Source organism: Mustela lutreola, chromosome 13, assembly GCF_030435805.1.
Source record: "Mustela lutreola isolate mMusLut2 chromosome 13, mMusLut2.pri, whole genome shotgun sequence".
NCBI lineage: Eukaryota > Metazoa > Chordata > Mammalia > Carnivora > Mustelidae > Mustela > Mustela lutreola.
Genome location: NC_081302.1, coordinates 57,724,556 through 57,746,697, shown reverse-complemented (window position 1 = coordinate 57,746,697; position 22,142 = coordinate 57,724,556). Strand labels below are relative to the sequence as shown.

Here is a 22,142-nt window from a genome sequence, read left to right as displayed (position 1 = left end):
CTGACGTTTCAGTTGGGCGAGGCACGGAACATTCCTGCACAGTTTGTATGTGCTGGTCCCTCCACCTGAAACAACCTTCATCTCTCTCTTTGCCCTGCTTGGCCTGGCCAGCTTCCACACACTTTTGGAGTCCCAGCTACACGTCTTCTAAGACGCCTTCCTGCCTGCAGCCCCTCCCCATGTCACCGGCACCCTGGGCATCTCTCCCCACAGCGGTTACCCCACGGCATTATAATTGTTAGGATGTTTAGTAACCTTCCAGATTGTGAAATCCTTGAGTGTATGAGAGGAGTCTTTTGGTTTTGTTTTCTAAGGGCCGGACACATAGTATGGTCCTATAAAAGCTGGATGAATGAATAGAGATGCTACCAGCACGTGCAGACATACGGACATAGAGATTAATGGACAAAGGAAGGTAGCATGCAACAAATGTCAAGATGGCTTTGTAGACTCTACTATAGGTGTTAGGAAGAGAATGAAAAATAAACTGGTGGTCAAGGAAGGATTCTTGAGCAAGGCCTGCTTTGTGAACATGTGATCCATGCCACACAAGGGGTTCTGCTCAGAAGGGCTCCACGCTTGGCTTAATGTTCTGTTGTCAGCATCTAAAAATTCTTAATCGCTTTTGAACACAGAGGCCCATTTTCCACTGGAGCCCGCAAATTATGTAGCCAGTCTTGTTCTTGGTTCTCAGAGACTGATCAGATTTACAGAAATGCAGAGTGGCCGAGCAGGCAGGGAGAGAGAGCGCAGGAATCTGAGAGGCATAAGAAAAATGTGCTGGGCAAGTCCCACAGTTAACAGACCAGCTCGACAGCACCAAGGGCTTGTGCAAGTAGTAGGAGGCTTGAAAGACGGATGAGGCAGCATTTGAACATCACTGTAGAAGTGATAGGTAACCTCAGATGATTAATGAGCAGGAGAATGAGGGGAGGAACATGGAGCTTGATGAAGAAGAGTGTGATGGGGAGGTGTGGGCTGTATTAAGGAGAAGTGAGGGGGCGCCTGGGTGGCTCAGTGGGTTAAGCATCCGACTCTTGGTTTCAGCTAAGGTCTTGATCTCGGGGTTGTGAGATGGAGCCCTGTGTTGGGCTCGGCACTCAGCCTGGAGTCTGTTTAAGATTCTCTCTCCCTCTGCCTCTCTCTGCCCCATCCCCCCACTCTTTCATGTTCTCTCTCTAAAAAAAAAAAAAAAAAGTAGCATGAGGTAGGAAGTGGTGAATCAGGAAGCTGACCCAAAGTGCTGGGGTATGGTGGTAAGGGCTTAAATGAGGTAGAAGAAGCACGGAAAGCACAAAATGGCGAACGACTATCAGGTAAAAAGAGATGCAACTTTGGCCACATGTAAGAAGGAGGAAAAAATAGGAGTAAATAGGACTCTGGACTGTCCTGCGTCAGTGATGCACTCCTGGCTGAGCTAAGGAAGTAAGGGATGGGGTGCCCAGTGGCTTATTTGTCAGAGGAAGAATGAATTCAGTTTTAGATAATTGGATGCTAGTGGGATTTCAATATAGAATTGCTCATTTTACAATTACGTGTAAATCATTGTTCAGGGAAAAGAGAGTTTGAAAATGGAAAGGATGGTGACCAGTGTCCAAGTCAAATGTTGCCTAAGGCAAGACATGAACACTAAATATAGTCCAGTAGGGCACGGTTTTAGAACCAGCATGAGATGAGCAGCCCAGTAAAGACCGTGTGGGAGTTAGGAAATGAGGGCATCCTTGACTGCTTTTTCTCCTCTGTTCAGTCTCTTTCTTCCTCTGCGTTTAGTCGGCTCCTTTCTGCTCACCCGATTACCAAGCATCCCTGGAATCTGCCCACCTCTCTCTGTCCCACCACCACTTGTCCTCGCCTACACGGACCCCGAGGCAAAGGCCTCTGGAGTGGTGAGGTCTTTACCTTCTCCAGCCCTGCCCCTTCTCCTTGGAGGCGGGGAGGTTTTCCTAAAACGTGGGTCTGATTATGTCATTTTCTGTTAGGACGCTGCTAAGAATTGTGTCCTCCCCAAAAGATATGGAAGTCCTAAACCCCAGCGCTTATGAGTGGGGCCTTATTTAGATACAGGGTATTTGTAGATGATGACGTTAAGATGAGGTCAGAAGGGTGGGCCTTAACCCCATGTGACTGTCTCCATATAGAAAGGGGAAGTTTGGCATAATGAAGACCTGGGTGATGCCGTTGTAAGAAAGGATTACCAGCAAACCACCAGAAAGTGGGAGAGACACGGGACGGGTGTCCCTCACAGCCCTCAGAAGGAACCAACCCCACTGGCACCTTGATTTCAGACTTTTAGTCCCCAGAACCATGAGACGATAAATACCTATTATTGTAAACCACCCATGTGTGGTTAGTACTTTGTTACAGCTGCCCTAGGAGACTAGGAGAGGCTTTTAAATAACTCCCCATTCCTTTCCGGGTAAAGATCAAACTCTCTAACACAGCTTCGAAGACCCACCACGATCTGGTCTCTGCTGGTTTCCCCAGCCGTGTCTCTTTCTTCGCACCCCGCCCTGATCCTGACCCCCTTGCAGTCTTCCCGGCAGGAGTACTCAGACCCTCTCAGGTTCTAGACAGAGCTTGCTTTCTCTCCCCTGTCATCTTTAGCACATGCCGTTCCCTTGTGTTTAGCGCATGCCGTTCCCTTGTGGCCAAAGTCCATTTCTGCCTTTTCCTTCCATCTCCCCCCTCCAGTCAGCTGAGTCCTCTTCATTTTATTCAACAAACATTTTCAAAATGTCAGATAGAGTGTTTAGAAGCTAATAAAGCAGGCACAGCCGTTGGCCTCATGGGCTTCCCAGTCTAGGAGGAGACCCCAGTATCAAATGAGGTAAGAGTTGACAGGAGACGTGAGCAGAATGTTGGAAGCCATAAATTAGAAGGACAGTGGAAAGTGCTTAAGCTCGCCCAACAGAGCTGGACTGTAGCCTGTAATGAGAGCTGCCGACAAGAAGCATCTCAAACCACACCATGCACCCAGCAAAGCTCCGAACCCTGAGGCATCACATACCTTTGAAGGTCTCTGTGCAAGAAGGAGCTGGAAAACAGGAGGATTGGTAGACAGTTTATACCAGGAGCAGTGCAACCGTCCTCATCATCCTCCCTGCCCACCTTGCTATAAAAGAAAAAGGACAAGTCAGAGAAAAAGAAAGAGCCCTTGACTTATTAAAAAGAAGAAGAAGAAATAAAATGTTCAGTGGAAATTTTGAAGAAAAAGTTGAAATACTTCCCTGGCAGTAAAATAGAAAGGCCGAGAGACAGAAAATAGAAGGAAAAAAGATAAAAGGAAAGGATCAAGGCAGGTAGCCCAACATCCAAATAAATCTAATCTCGAAGAAAGAGAACACAGAAAACAGAGGAAAGGGAGAAAGAGAGAGAGAGAGAGAGAGAAAACTTCCTGAAACTGAAATATTTGAATTTCCACATTAAGCAATCACGGAGTGCCTGGCACTCAGTGGCTGAAAAATACATACTCGAAGGCATATCATAAAATCTCAGAATGTCAGGCATAACATAAAAATCCCAAGTATTTCCAGAAAGAAAAAAAAAAAAAAGATAACATTCAAGGGACCTTAAATCAGGATGATATCAGATACTGGAACAGTTCCATCAGAATTTTGAGAGAGAATGATTTCCAGTGTGGCCTTCCAAGAATGAGACTAGACTATACATGTTTTCAGCTATAAAGCATCTCAAGAAATTAATGTTCCATGTAATCTTAGGAATCTGCTAGAGTATGTACTTAGTAAAACAAGGAAGTAGATCAAGAAGATGGAAGGTGTGTGGTATAGAAACAGGAGAATCAGCCCAGAAGGCGAGAAGGGGATTCCCGGGGTGATGACAGAGGGGAGCTTCTGGATGGCACCTGGGCAGCAGGAGTAGACAGGAAGACAGACAACACTATAAAACACCTCTCCAAAAGGAAAAAAAGAGAAACAGATTCATCTCCTGATTTTTTAAATTGTATTCGAGCTCTGTCAGAGAGTTTGGTAAAGAATTAGTAATATTAACATCATACTCCCAAACCTCAACTTTTTTTACAAAAACAAACCTAGGTTTATAGGTCAGCCGGGATGGCTCTGCTTCAGAATGTGGGTCAGCTGGATTCGCCCTGGGCTGTGGGCTGGGTTCGGGTTGACCTCAAGCACCTCCTCATTCCACGTAAACCAAGGTGTGTTATCTTCACAGTAAATGTCCGATGCGCAGGAGACCAGGTCAGATCATGAAAGCGTATTCAAGACCCCGGTTTGTGTCTTGTCTGATAGCATTCGAATGCCCTGTTCCCAGCAAGTTACATGAAATAAGCCTGGGTGGGTTTACCCTACTTTCCTTACCGACCCTAGTGGGAGGTCCTGAAAAGTCTCACAGCAAAGATGTCAGGGTAGAATTCCACAGCAAAGAGGTAGTAAAGAATTGGAAACTATACTGAAAAGAAAGAAAGGAAGGAAGGAAGGAAGGAAGGAAGGAAGGAAGGAAGGAAGAAAGAAAGAAAGAAAGAAAGAAAGAGGAAGGAAACACAAAATTGATACCAAATTAAAAGGGCCATTGTGAGGAATGAATGAAATTATATAGGTGCAGAGTCTAGTCCAGAGACAGGTATAAATATTAAAAGATGAGTCAACACTTCCGTACCCCTTATTATGTGCCAGGCACTCTACTGTGGTCTCTATGTCTCTCCATTTAACTGAACCTACACAACAATTGTATAAAGTAGATGCTATTCTTACCCCATTTTCTAGAAAAGGAAACTGAGGCCAGTGAAATGAGTGATTTGCCCAAGGCCACTTGACAAATACAGCTGTAGAGCTGGAGTCCCATGCCAGACAAGCAGCTCACCGTCTTATCTCTTAACCACACATATAGGGGGTGCCTGGGTGGCTCAGGTCATGATCCCAGAGTCCTGGCATCAAGCCCCGCATCGGGCTCTCTGCTCGGCGGGGGCCTGCTTCCTCCTCTCTCTCTGCCTGCTTGTGATCTCTCTCTGTCAAACAAATAAATAAAATCTTTTAAAAAAACAAAACACACATACCACTGCTCTCCGTGTGCCTTCCAGACCCCAAGTCTGGATTAGTGCTGTGTGTTCCCATGGGCACTTCGCTTTTCAACTCATCGTTCTGAGTACTACTTGGCTTTTCCTGTGTCCTTGACTACAGGGGACATTCTAGAGAGGAGGGATTGTGCCCATCTTATTTCCTTTGCTTTCCTACCCATCAAGAGATGGGGTGGGGGGGAGGTTGGGTTACAACAGAATGAAGGAGAGGTGTTCCTCCTTTCGTACCGATCCCACACTGCACGAAGGGGAAGTGAAGGGAGTGTAAGAGATCAAAGACACCAGAAAAATATGCAGTCGTTGATGGAGCAAGGTATTTAAGAAAACAGAAGATACAAGATTAGGATTAAAATGAGCTTTGATACAAGATTAGGATTAAAATGACTGAGAAGACACAAGAACACCTCCTCTAAAGATTCAAAGAGGAAGAAAAGGTGGATCTTGTGGGAGCAGAGGAGGCTGGATGAGGATGCTCAGGCCAGATGACGTGGATCATCTCAGCAAATAAGGGGTGGGGAGGATGCAGGAGGATGGAGTGGGAGATTGAGGCAACAGGAGAAGTGGAGCAAACGTCTAGGGCTCTGTGATCTCTTTAATATTACGATAAGTAATATGAGGAACCCAGGAAGAACACACACACACACAAGGTTAGGCATCTAATTTTAGAAGTCGAGAGACACCCCGGTTAATAATGCTTGTCTCAGTAACTAATGAAATTGAATAAAAGTACCTCTGAGCAGAAATTTGATGGCAGGAAGCCTGAATTCTAAGTCTGTATTTCTGTGACTTGTGCTGATGCGGAATTAGGCACGGAATTAGGGACTGAGGCCCTGAGCTTCTGAGCAGCCCAGGGGTGGGGGGAGTAGGGGAGGGCAGTAGCGGTCGAGGGAAGGCAAAGGACAGGCCAGTGAAGAGGTGGCGGAGGTGGCAGTAGAGGCTTATGGATGGTGGAGAGTGGGAGAGGTCCTCTCTGGGTGTCAGCCGTCAGAGGTGTGTGGTCTGTAGAGAACAGAAAAGTAATAGTAAAACCAAAAGTCAGTTTTCTGCCTACTAACATGATGCACAGGCAAGTTCTCAACCCCGACAGTGATAAAATCTGGCCCCCTGAACAAGCCTCGATCTGAGACCTAAACAACGGCCAGTATCTGGGGAGACAGATGCTGCTGGGAGGCAGATAAAAAGATTCTGACAGAGGGAGTAGTCCAGGATGTGGGTGAGGTGCTGGTGGGTGGCTGAGCTGGAGCCGAAGCGGCGTTGGTGCTTGAGGAGAAGAAACCTCCTTCAGCCAGGTGATAAAGTGACACGGTTCCGTGGCTTTCATCTTCTAGAAGCTAGATGTTGTCTGGAATCCTGAATCCTTCTTCTGATGGCTCGTCATCACCGCACGTGTTTCACCTTCTTCCTGTGTCAGCTCTGCTCACATCTTCACCTGCTTCAGTGTTCCATGGCCCTTTCCACCCCTTTCCCTACTAGGTGGCACTCGTTTATGTACACAGTTTTCTTCCCGACTAGACTGTGTGCTCCTGAGAGCAGTGACTGTACCGCACTCATCTCTGAATCCCCAGGGCCTGCAAACAGGCCCCTGATGCTCGTTGAAAGGAGGCACAAATAGATCTTGTGCTTCCTCACAAATTCCTCACATCTCCGATGACCAGACACCAGTAGATACGGGATGGGGCTGCTCTCCTTCTCCCAGGTAAATGCAATGAATGAGTCTCTGTTCCCCTTTAGGACATGTTACTCCTGGGTCTTCATCCCCTTCATCATCATTCCCAACCTGGGACATAGAACCCAACTGGAGGGCTCCATATTTCATATGTTTTCATCCTTAAACCATCAGGACATTATCTGGAGAGTCTGACTGCAGGGCCCAGAATGCGGATTGCTCCCACCAGAGCAGGAACCACTAGTATTTGGCCACTTTGTAGCATGACTGGTACCATCATAATGATGCACGGGTGTTTCTTTGGTGTCCCAAAAGAATTCAGGTGCTTCTGGAAACACCGCTGCATTCTATTAGTTGGGAGTAATTGTGCAATGGAGAAAACAGGGTCTGATGCACCCTCTCAATCTTCTTGGGAGTCACCAGAGGGCTGATAGTTCTCTGGAGGTGAACCACTTCCAGAATGGACCAAATCTCCACTGTCTCTTCCATTACACTGTCCACCCTCTTCATCAAGATGGCCTCCATGTGGTTCTGACCAAGAAGCTGATATACCATGAGCTAATGATGTAGATAAATCAGAAATATCTTGGTTTAACATTTGAGGTCAGAAGCAGGAGCTTTCTAGAGGAGAAATCAAAGAAGCAAAAGAAGTGTAAGGGCAGCTCCCCAACCAGAGTACCCACTAGTGGGGGTTCCAGGACCCCTGTAGCTACAGAAGCCTATAGAATGATCAAGCATGATCAAGTTATCATCGGATTAAAACACAACCATAATCCTCATTCTTCAGTAGCTGACCACTGAAGCTGCACAGCTTTTGGGGGTGATCTGGAGATTACGCTTAATGTATAGTTAATGTGATTTAGGCACTAACACAACCTTCACAGCCTCCGTGAGGCCACGGGCACTTGAGCACTTGACTTTTGAAAATGGGAATTCACCCTCAAGACCAGCATCCAGGGTTTAGACATAGAGTAGAGGGTGTTTTTTGTTTTTTTGTTTTTTTTTTTTTTTTTGTTTTAAATTCTCTTGCTCATTTTATAAAATGTGCATTCAAAAAATAAATCTGATCTTTATGAAGGAAGCTAGCTAACTACCCATTTAACTCTAGCAGCTGCCTGTGTGACCTGCTGGGGCTCTTTATAGAAAACGTCTAAATAATTGAAATCTTTAATTGGGTTAAAGAGATCCCTACCACATAGATGTTCTATAAATAAAAGAATGAGTAAATAATATCGTGCCCTTTCTTCCCTTCCCCTTAAAGAGGCCATTTTGTTTTGTTTGCTCCAATAAGATCATTGTTCAGGGACACTCAAGTGAGGTTAGGTTTCGGCTGGGGCGGGGCTTTCCCAAGGAAATCCCTTGTAGTTTGCTTCAAGTGTACCTGCCGCCTTTCCCTCTGGCTACCCCACGAAAAACCAATCATTTGTTTGTCTTTGCTATTAGTAGCCAGGCACCTGGGTTTTGCATTTGCCGTCCAGGTCAGAGCAAGAAGTAAAGGCAGCAAGCTGACCTTGCCTCGTTATCTGGAAATCAGACAGGTTTAGGTAGCCCAGGGAGCCTAAGCGACAGCTAGAGAGAAATGCGTTATAAAGAGGAAGTGGTAAGAGAGTTCTGAATTTCAGCGTGACCTGTTCTGTCAGGTGATTCCTGTGGGGGGAGGAGACATGAAGGGGGAAAAAAAAAGTTAGGTAAAATGTCCTTATAAAGACAAAATCTATTTCTTTCCCGGCTGATGATTTGTCCTTCTAGTCACTTCCTGCCTTGTGACTGCACACCCGGGTTTGACAAAGTTTTTCTGCAGATCAGAAAGAAGGGGGTTTCTGGTCACACGCCAGTACCACTGAGGACAGTTTTTCTACAAGGTAAATTTTCTTCATGTCTTTTTGTCGTTTTGTCGTTTCTAAGTGCTTACGATGTTTGGCTCATTGCGTGGCTCTGTTTCTGTGGACTGTGGGTTCTGCCTTCAGGGGACAGAGGTTCGGCACCTGTCACTCGAGCCCTATGCGAGCCTTGCCATGGTTTAACTGTCCCACCAAGCTACAGTTCAGAGGGGGGCCCCTCAGTTCTCCGGGGTGGCTTCTCCGCTTACCCAATGACTCTTTTTTCCCCCCTTTTAAACCAAACCATGTTCTGATTTATCTCTTGGTCCCTTTCAGGGAGGCTATTTACTGTGATTTTATCTGCCTTAAAATGTTTTCAGGAAAGTGCATATTGATCATTTAGATTGTGCTGCTCATTGGCCTAGTGGGAATAGTTTAATTTTAGCTCCTGTGGTTCTGTTTTTCTAAAAAAGTTGCTTTGCAGTACTTGAGTGGATATATTCACATCTTGAGTCACACGTTACTGAGTGAGTTACTGGGTATTTGAGTGATTTTGGCGCCAACGGTTTTTCATGGGTGTGTTTAATAACCACAAGGCATCTCAGAGGCCTCTCCTTCATTTATTTTGTAAAAATAAAAGCAATTTGTTTGCTTAATTGTACTGTTTTTACAGAATTGGCTGAACTATTGGGTAGGCTTATGACCAAACAAATGACTGATAAAAACCAGAAATCCCGATAGAGTTGATATGGGATAGTCTCTCCAGAAGCTCTGTTGAAATTGTAGGCTTTGGGTCTTGTAGCATCAACCTTCATTTAATTATCCTATCCAACAGTTATTGAGAACCATAGACAGAGGGTAAACATAAAAAGCCATTGGGACTGGAAATGGATTAATTTAGCAGGATGCTTATCAAAACCCATTTTTTTTTTTTCAATAGAGCAACTTGTGTTCTAAAGTTATTTCCTCAGGACAACTTAAAAAAGAAAAACCATCTCAGTTGACAATGGTGTTTTATTTGCCATGTCTTCATTTTAAACTTACATAAATTGATCATAAACTGGTTCTTATTAAATAAACATTTTCAGAGAACATCTGCACACGCAGATTTGAATGGAATTAGTTGTGTGCCCATAAATGTGAATTTCTGAAAGTGGCAAAATGTGGCTATCCATATTGTTTTACACATCTTTCCTGAATGGTTTCACACTAGCAAGCATGTGGAAATTGGGGAGGAGGATCTGCATCCTAGAAAACAACAAATTTAAAAAACAATGCTCTGTCTTATTTCCAGTAAAACTATTAGTGAGAACAAAATAAATCAGAATGTGAAGTTGTATCAGTATTTTCTTTACTTTGTGAGGAAGTAAAACAGAATGTGATAAGTTAATTCAAAATAGAAAAAAAAAAGTCTCTTGACTTAAATCACGTTTAGACTGTTAAAGTGTCAACCAGATACGTTAGAAAATACCCTTTTCTCTTCATTCCAGCTCACCCCTAGTAACTTCAGGGAAAAATCCTCTGGGTCTTGTCCTTTGAACAAAGACTGCTGTGGTGGGACCTTTCATTCACTATCTCAAGGATGATTTCGTTATCACATTTTAAATTTTGTCTCCTTTAGTTTATAATGGGGAGTATGCCTGACACAATCAGTAATTTGGCAAACAATTTCAGTATTTAAATCTCATTTCTAATTCCTTTTCCTACCCCTTTGAAGAAGGGGAGGAGGCCAGCAAGTGAAGTGTCGTTCAAATATTGCCTACTTAGAGAAGACAAGTAATAATATTATTATATTATAATATTTTTATGTCCTTCCAATGTGAAGCCACTCTTTATGCATCATCTCATGTAATTCTCTCAACTGCTCTTAGACCTGAGGAGTGGACTCAGCATGGAAGAAACTGGCCAAAGGTCACTGGGTATTTGGAGGGTCGAGGGATGGTAGATAGCCAGGATTGTCGGCTCCATATTCCTTCTCAATAAGCAGCTGTCTATTCTAGATCCCCTCTTCCACACCAGCATATTTTTCCCACATGTAGATCATTATAGACTTTTTTCAGAAGCTGACTGGAGAGATCTTGGTGCTCACAATTTTAAGGGAGGGAGGAAGAGAAACGAGAGAGAGAGAGAGAAAGAAGAGGGGAAAAAAATGGCAATAAATCCAGAAGCATTTTTATTTTTATAAGTAAGAGTTATCATTGTGGGTTTCATGTAATAATAGAATAAAGAAGCATTCTCTTTTAATTTATCATTTTACTAAAGAATTGAGTGCCTTCACCAACTTGCCTCAACCACTTCCCCAACCTTATTTCTTGTCACTTCCTTCTGCTCTGGCTCTCCCCCATCCTCTCTTGGCCACGTTCTGGGTACACAAGACCACAAGCCGCCAGAAAGTTCCAAGCTCTTTCACTTTTTTTTTTTTTTTTTGCTCCAACTGTTGCACCAATTGCTTTCTTTTATTTGTAACACTTACGGTCAGTTTTCCAGACTCACGTCAGGAAGCGTGTCCTTTTTGAGGTCTTCCCTTCTGGACCCTTCCCCTGTCTCCCTTGCCCCCACTAACGGTTTCTCCAGTGTGTGCCTGCTTAGGGCTTTGATCTTAGAGTAAGTATAGCAGTAATCATACTGTTGTTTGCTGACAGCCTGAGCTCCTTCTCTTGCTCTAATGACACTGACTAAATTGAAAAATTGTCTCAAGTATTTTCTGTCAGCTCCTTAGATATGCACGGAACTCTTTTCTCTGACTTCACCTCTTAATATTTACTGAGACCCCCCCAGTGACTGCTGTGAAAAGAGCTACAGTAATCATACAATATTTTGTATTCTACCATGCTTCCTCTTTGCCAAAACACTATTCTTTATTTTAGCTTCAAAGCACTAAATATCGAGTTCAGTGTATTTAAGAAATTGTCTGATGACCACAACAAACAGACAAAATTATGATTTTCATTCTTTGAGCTAAAACTTAACTGCTCTTAGCAAAACTATTGCACCGACAGTGGGCTTCTTTGATGACTGGAAACCCATTAACTTTTGCTTAATTACTTTGGATTATTCTAGAAAGTTCTCAACTCAACTTCTTGTTATTTACAAAATAAAGACCTTTTATGTATACAGGAGAAAAGGCAAACAAATTTTTATATTAGTTAAGGTGAAATAAAATTAAGAAACTCGCTCATGAGATTGTATTAATGAAGGGTCACAATTTATAAAGTAAGATTGTAAAAGTACTGGATTTTATGACTAATAGTAGATTTTATAACAGAGTGACATCATTTATATTAATCTCATGGTCTCTTTAGGGTTTTTTGTCGGCTGGTTTCCCAACCTCAGAAATCAACTGAAATAAGGCTATGCATCTTCCCATTGAACCCTGGAGGCATAAAAATTAGAATTAGAGCCCCACCAAAATATAAAACTAACCATCGTCAACCGATTCCAAGAGTTTCATGTTTCCCTATTTTGCCATGTGGCAATGCACTTAAATCAAAAAAGTGTTCATGTTTCGGGCCACCTGGGTGGCTCAGTGCGTTAAGCATACAACTCTTGATTTCAGCTGAGGTTGTGATTGCAGGGTCATGGGTTTGAGCCCATCAGGCTCCCTGCTCACTGGAAAGTCTACTTGGGATTCTCTCTCTCCCTCTCCCACCGCTCTCACTCTCTCTTTAAAATAAATAACTAAATGTTTAAAAAAAAAAGCTTAAGCTTGATGGGATTGGGAGGGAGACAAACCATAAGTGACTCTTAATCTCACAAAACAAACTGAGGGTTGCCGGGGGGGAGGGGAGTAGGGAGAGGGTGGTGGGGTTATGGACATTGGGGAGGGTATGTGCTTTGGTGAGTGCGGTGAAGTGTGTAAACCTGGTGATTCACAGACCTGTACCCCTGGGGATAAAAATATATGTTTATAAAAAATAAAAAAAATTTTTTAAAAAGTTTAAGCTTTAAGTTAAAAAAAAAAAACAACACATTTCACACTGTTTCCATTTTGAAGTTCTAAGAAGTTGCCATCACATTCTAGGGGCGCCTCCCTCAAGCTGCCCAGATGGCATCTCCTCTGGCTTTCCTCGGTTCCCTCCTGAATCAACTTCCTTAAACTATCAGACTGTCCCCATTGTTTTGGTTTGCCAGGTTTGGTGATTACAGCAGTCTTCCCTGTAATTTCGTCATCTCTCCATTTTGTAAGACACAGCGAATAGCAGAGCGGGGGAATGGAAGAATTTCAGTTTCTCACCCTAATAATAATAGCTGACAGTTACCTATTACTCACTTCGGACTGAGTGTTTTCCTAAGTGTTTCTAACCATATTGATGCATTTAGTCATCGCTACAATCTTGTGAGGTGGTTAGAGTGTTATCTTCATATCTAAAGACAAGTTAATGCATTCAAATATTTTATTACTTTAATTTTCCACAGCTGAATCAGTTCTGTATAACTGCTAGGTTCCAAGAGAAGTAATATTCTCCTGGAATAAACAGACAGTGACCATGGGGCTTATTTGTACCAAAGCTCTTGAGTTGAGCTCAAATAATCATAATCTATCCCAAATAAGTACAGTTATATTATAATTTGCGTTTGTCAAACAGACTTCTTCTTCGTCCGTCATCAGCAGCAGCATTTACCCCACACCTCTGTGCACTTGACTAAGTATTTAGTTTTTACCAATTTATAGATCTCTGCATGGGTCACAAAACATGACTTGTACCTCAAAATCTTTTAAAAGTTCCCCATCTTTGAAGGTTGGAATAATATTTTCAGTCAAATGGTCTTCACATTTTCTGATTGTTGTGACCAATAGACACAAATAAATAATTTAATATTTATGCTGAAGTCCATATACCCATATTTATACAGTATTGGCCAAATACAGGCATCCTACAAACTGAAAGAATGAAAGAGTGTTTTAATTGTGGGTTGAAAATAGAGGAGGAAATGTGACCCACTTTTAAAGTTAAAATAAGTTTTGGTGAGCTTCAGAGCCACACCTATGCGTCAGGCCCGTTTGTAAGTTAAAAGGAGTCTTGTTCTCAAATATGGTCATTCGTTTTTGTCTGGGAGGAAAGATGTTAAACTGAGCAACTAGCAAAGCCACAGTCCTGTGGTTGCAGTCTTGATTCTTGTTTTAGTCCAGCACCAATTGTATGACAGATGGACATTCTCTGTCTTCTCTCTCTCTCTCTCTCTCTCTCTCTCGGTCACACACACATATACACACACCTTCCTGAGTGGCTGAGCTGAAGTGGAAAAGTGATTATGTTCTCCACAGGCAGAAAAGCTAAGACGCCAAATTCTACAGGCAAATGAATTATGCATGTGAATTGCAATCTCCTGGATAATGTGTTTTCCTTTTTTTCTCTGGTTGTACTTTCAAGAGGGAAGTGAATTAATGGAATAATTACTTTGCGTTTAAACAACAGCCTGCATTTTGATCCCCCAGTTGGGTCGTCAGCACCCAGATTTATGCAAGCTATGTATCCAAATATATGAAGTTAAGAGGTGCACAGATGTATTTGTATAAAATTTACATCTTCCTTTTGCCATTTCTCAGGCAAAATTTAGAATTCAGCTTGTGTCTTTGTTAACCTCTGGTATAGCATTTTAAAACGTTGGGTCCTCTACACCTCCTTGACATCATCAGCTCAGGTTATCTTCACCACAAGGGTCCCTAAGGAGAAATCCAGGTGACGTGTGCTAAGTGAAACTACAAACACAATGAGTGACATCTATGGTGCTGGCTTTACTGCACACCCCCTTCTCCATATTAAAAATGGGAAATGAACTTTCTCTGTTGTTTCCAGTGCTTTATAAACATTAAAAAAATCTACCCTTTGGAAAGACAGAATACTATGGTCACCTTGCAGACGTTTTTCAGATTTTCCCCTTCCCTCATTGTCTTTCAGATTAAGATTTTTTTTTTCATCAAAATATCCTTGACTCTTTGTTTCTTGCCAGCGACCACGGAGAAAGGCGATTACAATACTTCATCTGTTTGGTGATCATATAGACTGTATATAGTATATATTGTGTTTAACATTGTATCTAATGTTAGCTTTTTAAACTTTGGGAGTAGGACTGTCCTTTCTCTGCATGAAACATGGTATTGGTATACAGAAGGAGAGCAAATTTGGATTCACTTTCTAGCCTTGTACTAAGTGTGGAGCCTGAGCAAGTCTCCATTTCTTCTTCTGTAAAATGGGGGAAAGTACTGTTTCCTTGGTCTGTTCTTGGGTTCCTTTTTCTCTTCCTCTCCCCCCCACCATCAGCCACTGTGCACACTTCACTCTACTACACACCTCACTATGGACTGACGGGCCCCTTGCTATTTGGTAGGCGCCGCGCTAAACCCTTGACATATATTTACTCTTCCATTTTCACACCAAAGCCAGATTAGGTCAATGTGGTCCTATTCTTATAACAGATGGCCGAACTGAGGTTTGGGGAAGGTTACATCTGAGGTCCCAGAGCCAGTACGTGCCAGAGCCAAGATTTACACCCTGCCTCTTTCCCATTTTATAGTCACAGTTTCTTAAAGGTGTTTTAAAATTTTTGACAAATGAAATGTTATCACAAATCCCATTGTCAGTTGGTATTGGTAAATATTTGCCAACCAAACCGTGGCTTCCAACAGAGTGAAGATAAGTATAGCCCATCAAATTAATACAAATCTCCTGCCTTTGTGTATCTGTTAGTCCTCATTTTGTTTTTTATGAGAATGAGCTTGTCGTTAGAGGTTCTAGAACAACTACCCCATGGAGCCTATAGAAAATGAGGTCATATTATTGAGAATTATTAAGTCATTGCTAATATACAAATGTGGGCTGCACATTGTCTTGGTAGTTTTCCAGCTCCAACAGTAATAGAGGAAATGCCTGGAGAACCAGGGAGCAGAGAGAAGTAGTCCAGGATGACGGAATCAGTCGCCGGGCACTGGTACAGCCCTGAGACCGAGGAGGTATGGGCCGATGGTCCATAGAGTGTCATTTCTTTTTGTGACTCATGGTGGATGTGGTCAGGCTTTTAAAGTTGCTGTACATTTTCGTCCTCTGGGTCGCACTTCCTCAACTGTTAGTAGGTACTTTCCATCATTTCGGTATTTCAGTCGGTATTTCAGGCGAGGCTAGGCCCAGAGCCCCTTGACAAGTCAACCTGAGATCAGCCAGTACCAGTACCACCAGCTTCTCATCTGTGGCATCCATCACTCCTGCAATGCCTTTTGAAACTGCCTTCAGACTCTGGATGGGAAATGTAGTAAAAGAGCCCAAAGAAGCCAACCTAAGGACAGTTGAAGATAGAACATAGATGTGAAATCTAGATTTATACACACACACACACACACACAGCATACATACAGTTAAGTGTGGATTTTAGATGGTGACTATACATAATATTTTATATAATTTATAGTGGAACTTGAGTTTGTTCCCCACGATAATTTTATGAAAGTTCTTTTTTTAAAATTTTCCCCTTCATTTCTTGACTCTTTCCTTCCTTCCTTCACCAAGCACTGTTGTATACAATTTAAACCCTTTGTCTCATTGAATTCTAATGCAGCCCTATAGAGTGAGCCCTGTAAATTGCATTACTAATGTCCCTTTTTTACATATGAACATATGAAGAAACTGAGGCTCAGAAAACTTAAGGAACATGTACAGAAACACATAGCAAGAAGCAGTTGCATAGAAACTCATCATTTTTTCACCATACCATGCTGCTTCCTATTTATTATAGATATACAAATATTATATAACTTCCCAAAGGAAGGCAAGATCACTAGCATTTATTCTTTCTTTTTTCTTTCTTCCTTCCTTCCTTTCCTTCTTTCTTTCTTTATTTCTAATTACACTATGTTAGTCACCATACAGTGCATCATTAGTTTTTGATGTAGTGTTCATGATTCATTGTTTGCGTATAACACCCAGTGCTCCATGCAATATATGTCCTCCTTAATACCCATGCATGGGCTAACCCACTCCCCCACCTGATCATTAGCATTTGGATGAGGTTTAGGGGATGCCTGACATGGCTTTTGGTTTTTTTTTTTTTTCAATTTTTAATTTTTTTTATTTATTTTCAGCATAACAGTATTCATTATTTTTGCACCACACCCAGTGCTCCATGCATTCTGTGGTCTCTATAATAACCACCACCTGGTACCCCCAACCTCCCACCCCCCACCCCTTCAAAACCCTCAGATTGTTTTTCAGAGTCCATAGTCTCTCATGGTTCACCTCCCCTTCCAATTTCCCCCAATTCCTTTCTCCTCTCTATCTCCCCATGTCCTGACATGCCTTTTTGCTGGCTTGGACAGGGTAGCAATGGGAGAAGCCGTCAACTATGGAGCCCAGGCCATTCTGGAAGGTGTGGGAGAAGAACCTCCTCCCATTTTCCTCTCCACCTACCTCCCTAAGCTATAAAGCACATTTCATGGACTTTGCATTTCAACAGGTTTGTTTGTTTGTTTGTTTGTTTGTTTTTACTCTATTAGGTAGTTTAAATGTGAATGGACTTCTGTTTTTCCCATATCTTAGCTAGTCTAAACTAGCATTCTCCAGGCTCTACTTCTCCTTTCAGACCAATCACTGACTCACTGTGAGACTCTGGGGAGCAACTTCACTTTTCCGGGCCCCCATTTCCCATTTTGTAATATGTCCAGTTCCTTCCTCACTCTGTAGGGCTGTATTTTCTAGATGGGAGATGGTGATATGAGGAGAAAGCGATGTCCATACAAAAGGCAGAAATGGCTTCTAGGTGCAATCATTTTATTGCCTGAGGAGGTTGGAGAGTGTCTTACTAGAGGACATGCTGTAAGCATTGTGACTGAAGATAGAAAGGAGAGCCTAGACCACCAAGGTTTTTCTTCTAGAAACAAGAGGAAGGCAGCCATGCCGGCACTTCCCCAAACTCTTCTGGGAGCTGCCTTCAGGGCCAGTAATGCCAAACCCCGGCAGCTTCCTTGGCAATCTTCTCAGGCTTGTCTCCTCACTTCGTGGGACTGTTTTCTCTTATCCAGTAGTCCCCCCTTTCCCATGGTTTCGCGTCCACAGTTTCAGTTACCAGAACGTCCTCCTTCAGATGTATTTTCAGAAGGTCAAAGGTCAACAGTAGCCTACTAGTTGTACATCACTGTGCCTCCGTCATTCACCTCACTTCGTCTCACAGGCATTTTATCATCACACATCTCCACAAGAAGGGCGAGTACAGTGCAGTAAGAGATTCTGAGAGAGAGACCACACTCACATTCGTTTTATTGCAGAGTATTAGAATTGTTCTCTTAGCTACTATTGCCAGTCTCTTACTGTGCCTACATTGTAAATTAAACTTTACCATAGTTGTGTATATATAAAGGAAAACATAGTATTTGTAGGGTTTGGTACTATCTGTGGTCTCAGGCATCCACTCGGGATCTGGGAACATCTACCCCACAGATAGGGGGGTACCACTGTATGGAGAAACAGAGGGTCCTTTTCCATTCTGTCTTTTTGGAAAATTACAACTAGTTCTTTAAGATGTAACTCAATGAAGGTCAGTATCACCGCCTTTGGACGGCGTTCCCTTCTCTTCTGGGACAGAGATAAGTGCTTCCCTCTCCCGGCTCCCACAGCACCATGATCATAAGCCCTTTGGAGTGTGGAGGTCAGGCTGGCCTCTGAGATGCACTGGCTTCTTCTTTCACAGGACAGGTTGTCATGTAAGAGCAGGGATTTCCCCCTCTTCATCTTTGCATCTCCAGCACCTAGAAGGAGGCCAGCGCTTTACGAAATGTGATTGGCTGACAGGTGTGGAGCTTCTAACAAAGACAAGCCCTCGTGCACCAGAGGCAGGAGGCGGGGGCAGGGAAAGGCAAGATCCCCCTCGAGGTGTTTTCTCACTCTTAACTCTTCCCTCAAGATGGTGAAGAATTGCAGAGAAGAAACATTTAGAACATCTCAAAAGAGTCCAGGAAGAGCCCCAGCCATAGGTAAAATCTTGCAAAGGGTGTGTGTCCTTCGTTTACACGAGGTCAGAGCTGCGTAACCCCAAAGGAGAGCAGAGAACCTTAAGATGCAGAAATCCAGTGGTCACAGGCACAAGGAAAGGTGCCTCCAGTAAGACCTACACGGTGTTGGCCTGCAGTGTGGGGCAGTGTCCCTTGCTGACCCTCCCCCCGGGCTCTGGAGTAAGTGTAAGGCTTCCCTAGTCATAGCAGGGTAACCCTGAGCCCATTATTAAAATCTCAGTTCCCTCATCTACAAAGAGAAAATCACAATAATGCTGCATAGGATTGTGGCTAACGTTAAGTGTGATAATGCATATAAAACACTTAGCATTGACTAACCATTCACTGAACATTAGCTGACCTTCCCATTTGTCCTTTAGCTATTGTTGTCTCTGACTCCAACATAGATGGAGAGAACATTTTATGGAGAGAATAAGGATTAATCATCCTGTATGAATATGAAAAAAAGGCTCCTCATCTGTGGAAATCCAGGTGTCACTTCTTCCAGGGGCTGTGCTTGGCTCTCCAAGGGAGAGCTCTTCTCCCCCTTCCTGTGGATCTAAATTTCCCTTCATATTCTAGTGACTGGAATCCATCCTCCATACTAAACAGGCTGGGGCCACACCTAATCCTTGTGTTGCCAACATCTAACCCAGGACCTGCACAGAGCAGGTATTTGGCAGATATTTATTGAAAGAGGAAATGTACAGACATATTTTCATAGTCCAGATTGTTCCATGCAAGTTACATCCAGGGGACCTCTAGCACCCATTCCTCGCTGTTTCCTGGGTGCTCCTGGCTCCTGGACTTGGAGCCGCCCAGCTGCTCTGCCCCCCCTTTAGCTCACAGCTTTATCTCTGCAGGACTCCTGTCAAAGTCAGACACTGTACTTAGAGACCCACTGCCAAGCATCACAGGCAGCCAGCAGGGTTTCCAGAGACAGCTTGAAGGATCCCCAGGCCCAGGCTTTGCTACCACACAAGCAGAAACCCGCTGGCAAAGGCCGGGCAGGGCCAGGGAGCCTTCCGCAGCCAGTTGGAAGACTGCCTAGGGACACTAGCCTCTCTTCACACCCATAGCAACTCAGCAAGGTTATTCTTCCAGCAAAATGGTTTCACAAAATTTGAAACATTCGCTCACTTGCTCTAGGCCTTTGTCCCTTTCCACGGGAGGGATATTTTTAGAATATTATCATTAAACTCTTCAAAGGAGGTAAGAGTAGACTTCTCAAGCCCTGTATGCTATCAGTTAATGGGTTTGTTCATTCACCTGGTTACCTGCCAGGTGACAGCTCCATGAGGTGACCTCCGGTCTAGATGTCCAGCGGTGATCTCACAGTCTGCTGAAAGAGTGGATATGCACCCAGAAGCCACGTGCTCAGGTCAGGAACAGAGCTGAGGGTAGAAAAAGCTCACTGATCCCCAACTGACAGCCAGAACAGAGTGTCTGAAGCCATGCAGATGTTTTTAGAAGTCTGAGGGTGTCATTTTAGTTTTTATCTGTAAATTTGGCATTTTATCCTTTGAACATGGTGCCTCAGGGTGAGTTGTTTTAATGGGGTTTGCTTTTTTTGGTTACAAAGGAAAATCAGAGGCCCTCAATGCAAAGTCAAGGGGAAAAAAAAAAAAAAAAACACAACAACACCCAGAAGAAGTCATTTACCTAGCCTTGGTCATTTTAACTTAGAAGATGCCAATAGTACGTGTACATAGGATTTAGCACCTGTTGTTTGTAGCCCAGGACCTAGGACCTTTGTAGCCTGACAGTATCTTCTCAATACATAGAGAGGTTTTTGTTTTGTTTTGTTCTGTTTTGTTTCCATTAAGTTCTTCATTAAGTTCTTCGTCATGTACAGGAAACACATGAAATTATATTTATTAAATATTTGAAATCATGGGGGAATTAAAGTTACTGTATATTGAGCAGGTCTTACTTCAAGAACAGCATGACCTCTTGAGTTTGGAAACTTATAACGGAAAGAGGAAAAGGAAGGAGACCCAGACTCCAATCCGAGCACGCTCTGTGGCAGGAAGAGGGTGGCCAGATAGATTATCTCTACGGTCCCTTCTCCTCTACATTCTATGACGCTGTTCTTCTTCTTCTTCTTTTTTTTTTTTTTTTTTAAGATTTTATTTATTTATTTGACAGAGAGAGACATAGTGAGAGAGGTAACACAAGCAGGGGGACTGGGAGAGAAAGAGGCAGGTTTCCTGCTGAGCAGGGAGCCCGATGCGGGACCCTGAGATCATGACCTGAGCCAAAGGCAGACACTTTAGAACTGAGCCACCCAGGCGCCCCTGACTCTGTTATTTTCATGTCATCATTTAAGGAAGTTGCCATAGACCCAGAATATAGCAAAGAAAAGGTTTGGAAGATAAGTCCCCAAAAACAGGTTAAAAGAATTAAAAACAAAAAAAAAGGGTTTGGTGGCGATCACTTAAGGCATGTGACAGAATTTTTATGAATTGAGCCGCTTCTCTAATTCCCTCTGAGAATAGCTCAAGAGAGAGCAAGTTTTCATCGTATCAGAAAAGATTTAGGTTACAGGTAGGGATATGAGACACCAGAGAGGTGATAGGGTTTCCTTATTTGGATATTTTTAAGAAAATAGTAGGTGGCTGTCTTTCTGGGCCAGTTTGCATACAGCCTTGCCTAGAAACCGGGAGTGAACTGGATCAGCATGTCTTAAGCTGTTCACAGATTTGACATCTCAGAAAGCAGGTCCCATGTGCTGCTTTGGTTAACTTCGCTGCTCTGTGTTGAGCCACCAAGCAAGGGGCATCTGCCTTGGTCAGTGAGGAGAATGCATGAGGACAGAGATTTACCTGCCGCTGAGGTAAGGGCAGGAGCCGGAAGGGGCTGGGAGATGCTGGGTCCTTTTTCAGAGACTGTGCCTCCCCGAGAAGGCCCATTGGGGTGACTGCCATGGCTCCTGATGGCCCCCTCCCTATCTCTAGGCCCATTTGAAATACACCTTCTCTAGGCTCTAACTTGTGCACACACTTACCAGCTAGTGAATAGACTTGGAACTTTTTTTTTTTTTTAATTTTTTATTTTTTATAAACATATATTTTTATCCCCAGGGGTACAGGTCTGTGAATCACCAGGTTTACACACTTCACAGCACTCACCAAAGCACATACCCTCCCCAATGTCCATAACCCCACCCCCTTCTCCCAAACCCCTCCCCCCAGCAACCCTCAGTTTGGTTTGTGAGATTAAGAGTCACTTATGGTTTAGACTTGGAACTTTTTAACATGGAAGGGATTTCATCTCTCAATTTATAGATGAGGAAACAGAGGTCCAAGGAGGCAAATCAGAGCCCGACAGTCCTCAGACAGTACGCTAGGTCTCCCAGGCCCCCACGTGTGGCTCTGTGTCCCAATTCTCCTCAGTTATTTCGGTTAAGGTTTCCTTGGAGATGTACATGTGTATAAATTATCTGGCTACCTTTTTGCATGGCTGATTTAGATGTTTTCTCTTTTTACTTTTTGGTAAGTTTCTATGCAAATTTCTTACTCTTGGTAATCTTTTTTCCTCTCACGGCCCTGTTTCACATGTTTGTTTTTGATCTTCAAAACTTTTTGCATTGTTTAACCATCTTAAACATCTTAAAGTGAACTAAACTTTAAG

The 22,142-nt window shown here is 43.3% G+C and overlaps 1 protein-coding gene across 2 annotated transcripts in view; it reads left to right on the top strand.

The window, feature by feature from the left end:
• The window catches only part of LCP1 (lymphocyte cytosolic protein 1), an 84,803-nt gene that overhangs the window by 20,778 nt on the left and 41,883 nt on the right, over positions 1–22,142 (top strand). Inside the window, exon 1 of one of the 2 annotated variants that reach the window (XM_059144808.1) lies at positions 8,159–8,575. The exons of the other annotated variant lie outside the window; for it this stretch is intronic. Within the exon in view, the coding sequence (XP_059000791.1) occupies positions 8,446–8,575 (130 nt within the window). The 5' untranslated portion in view covers positions 8,159–8,445. Of the gene's footprint in view, positions 1–8,158; positions 8,576–22,142 lie in introns of those variants that run through there. 2 annotated transcript variants of the gene reach the window in all.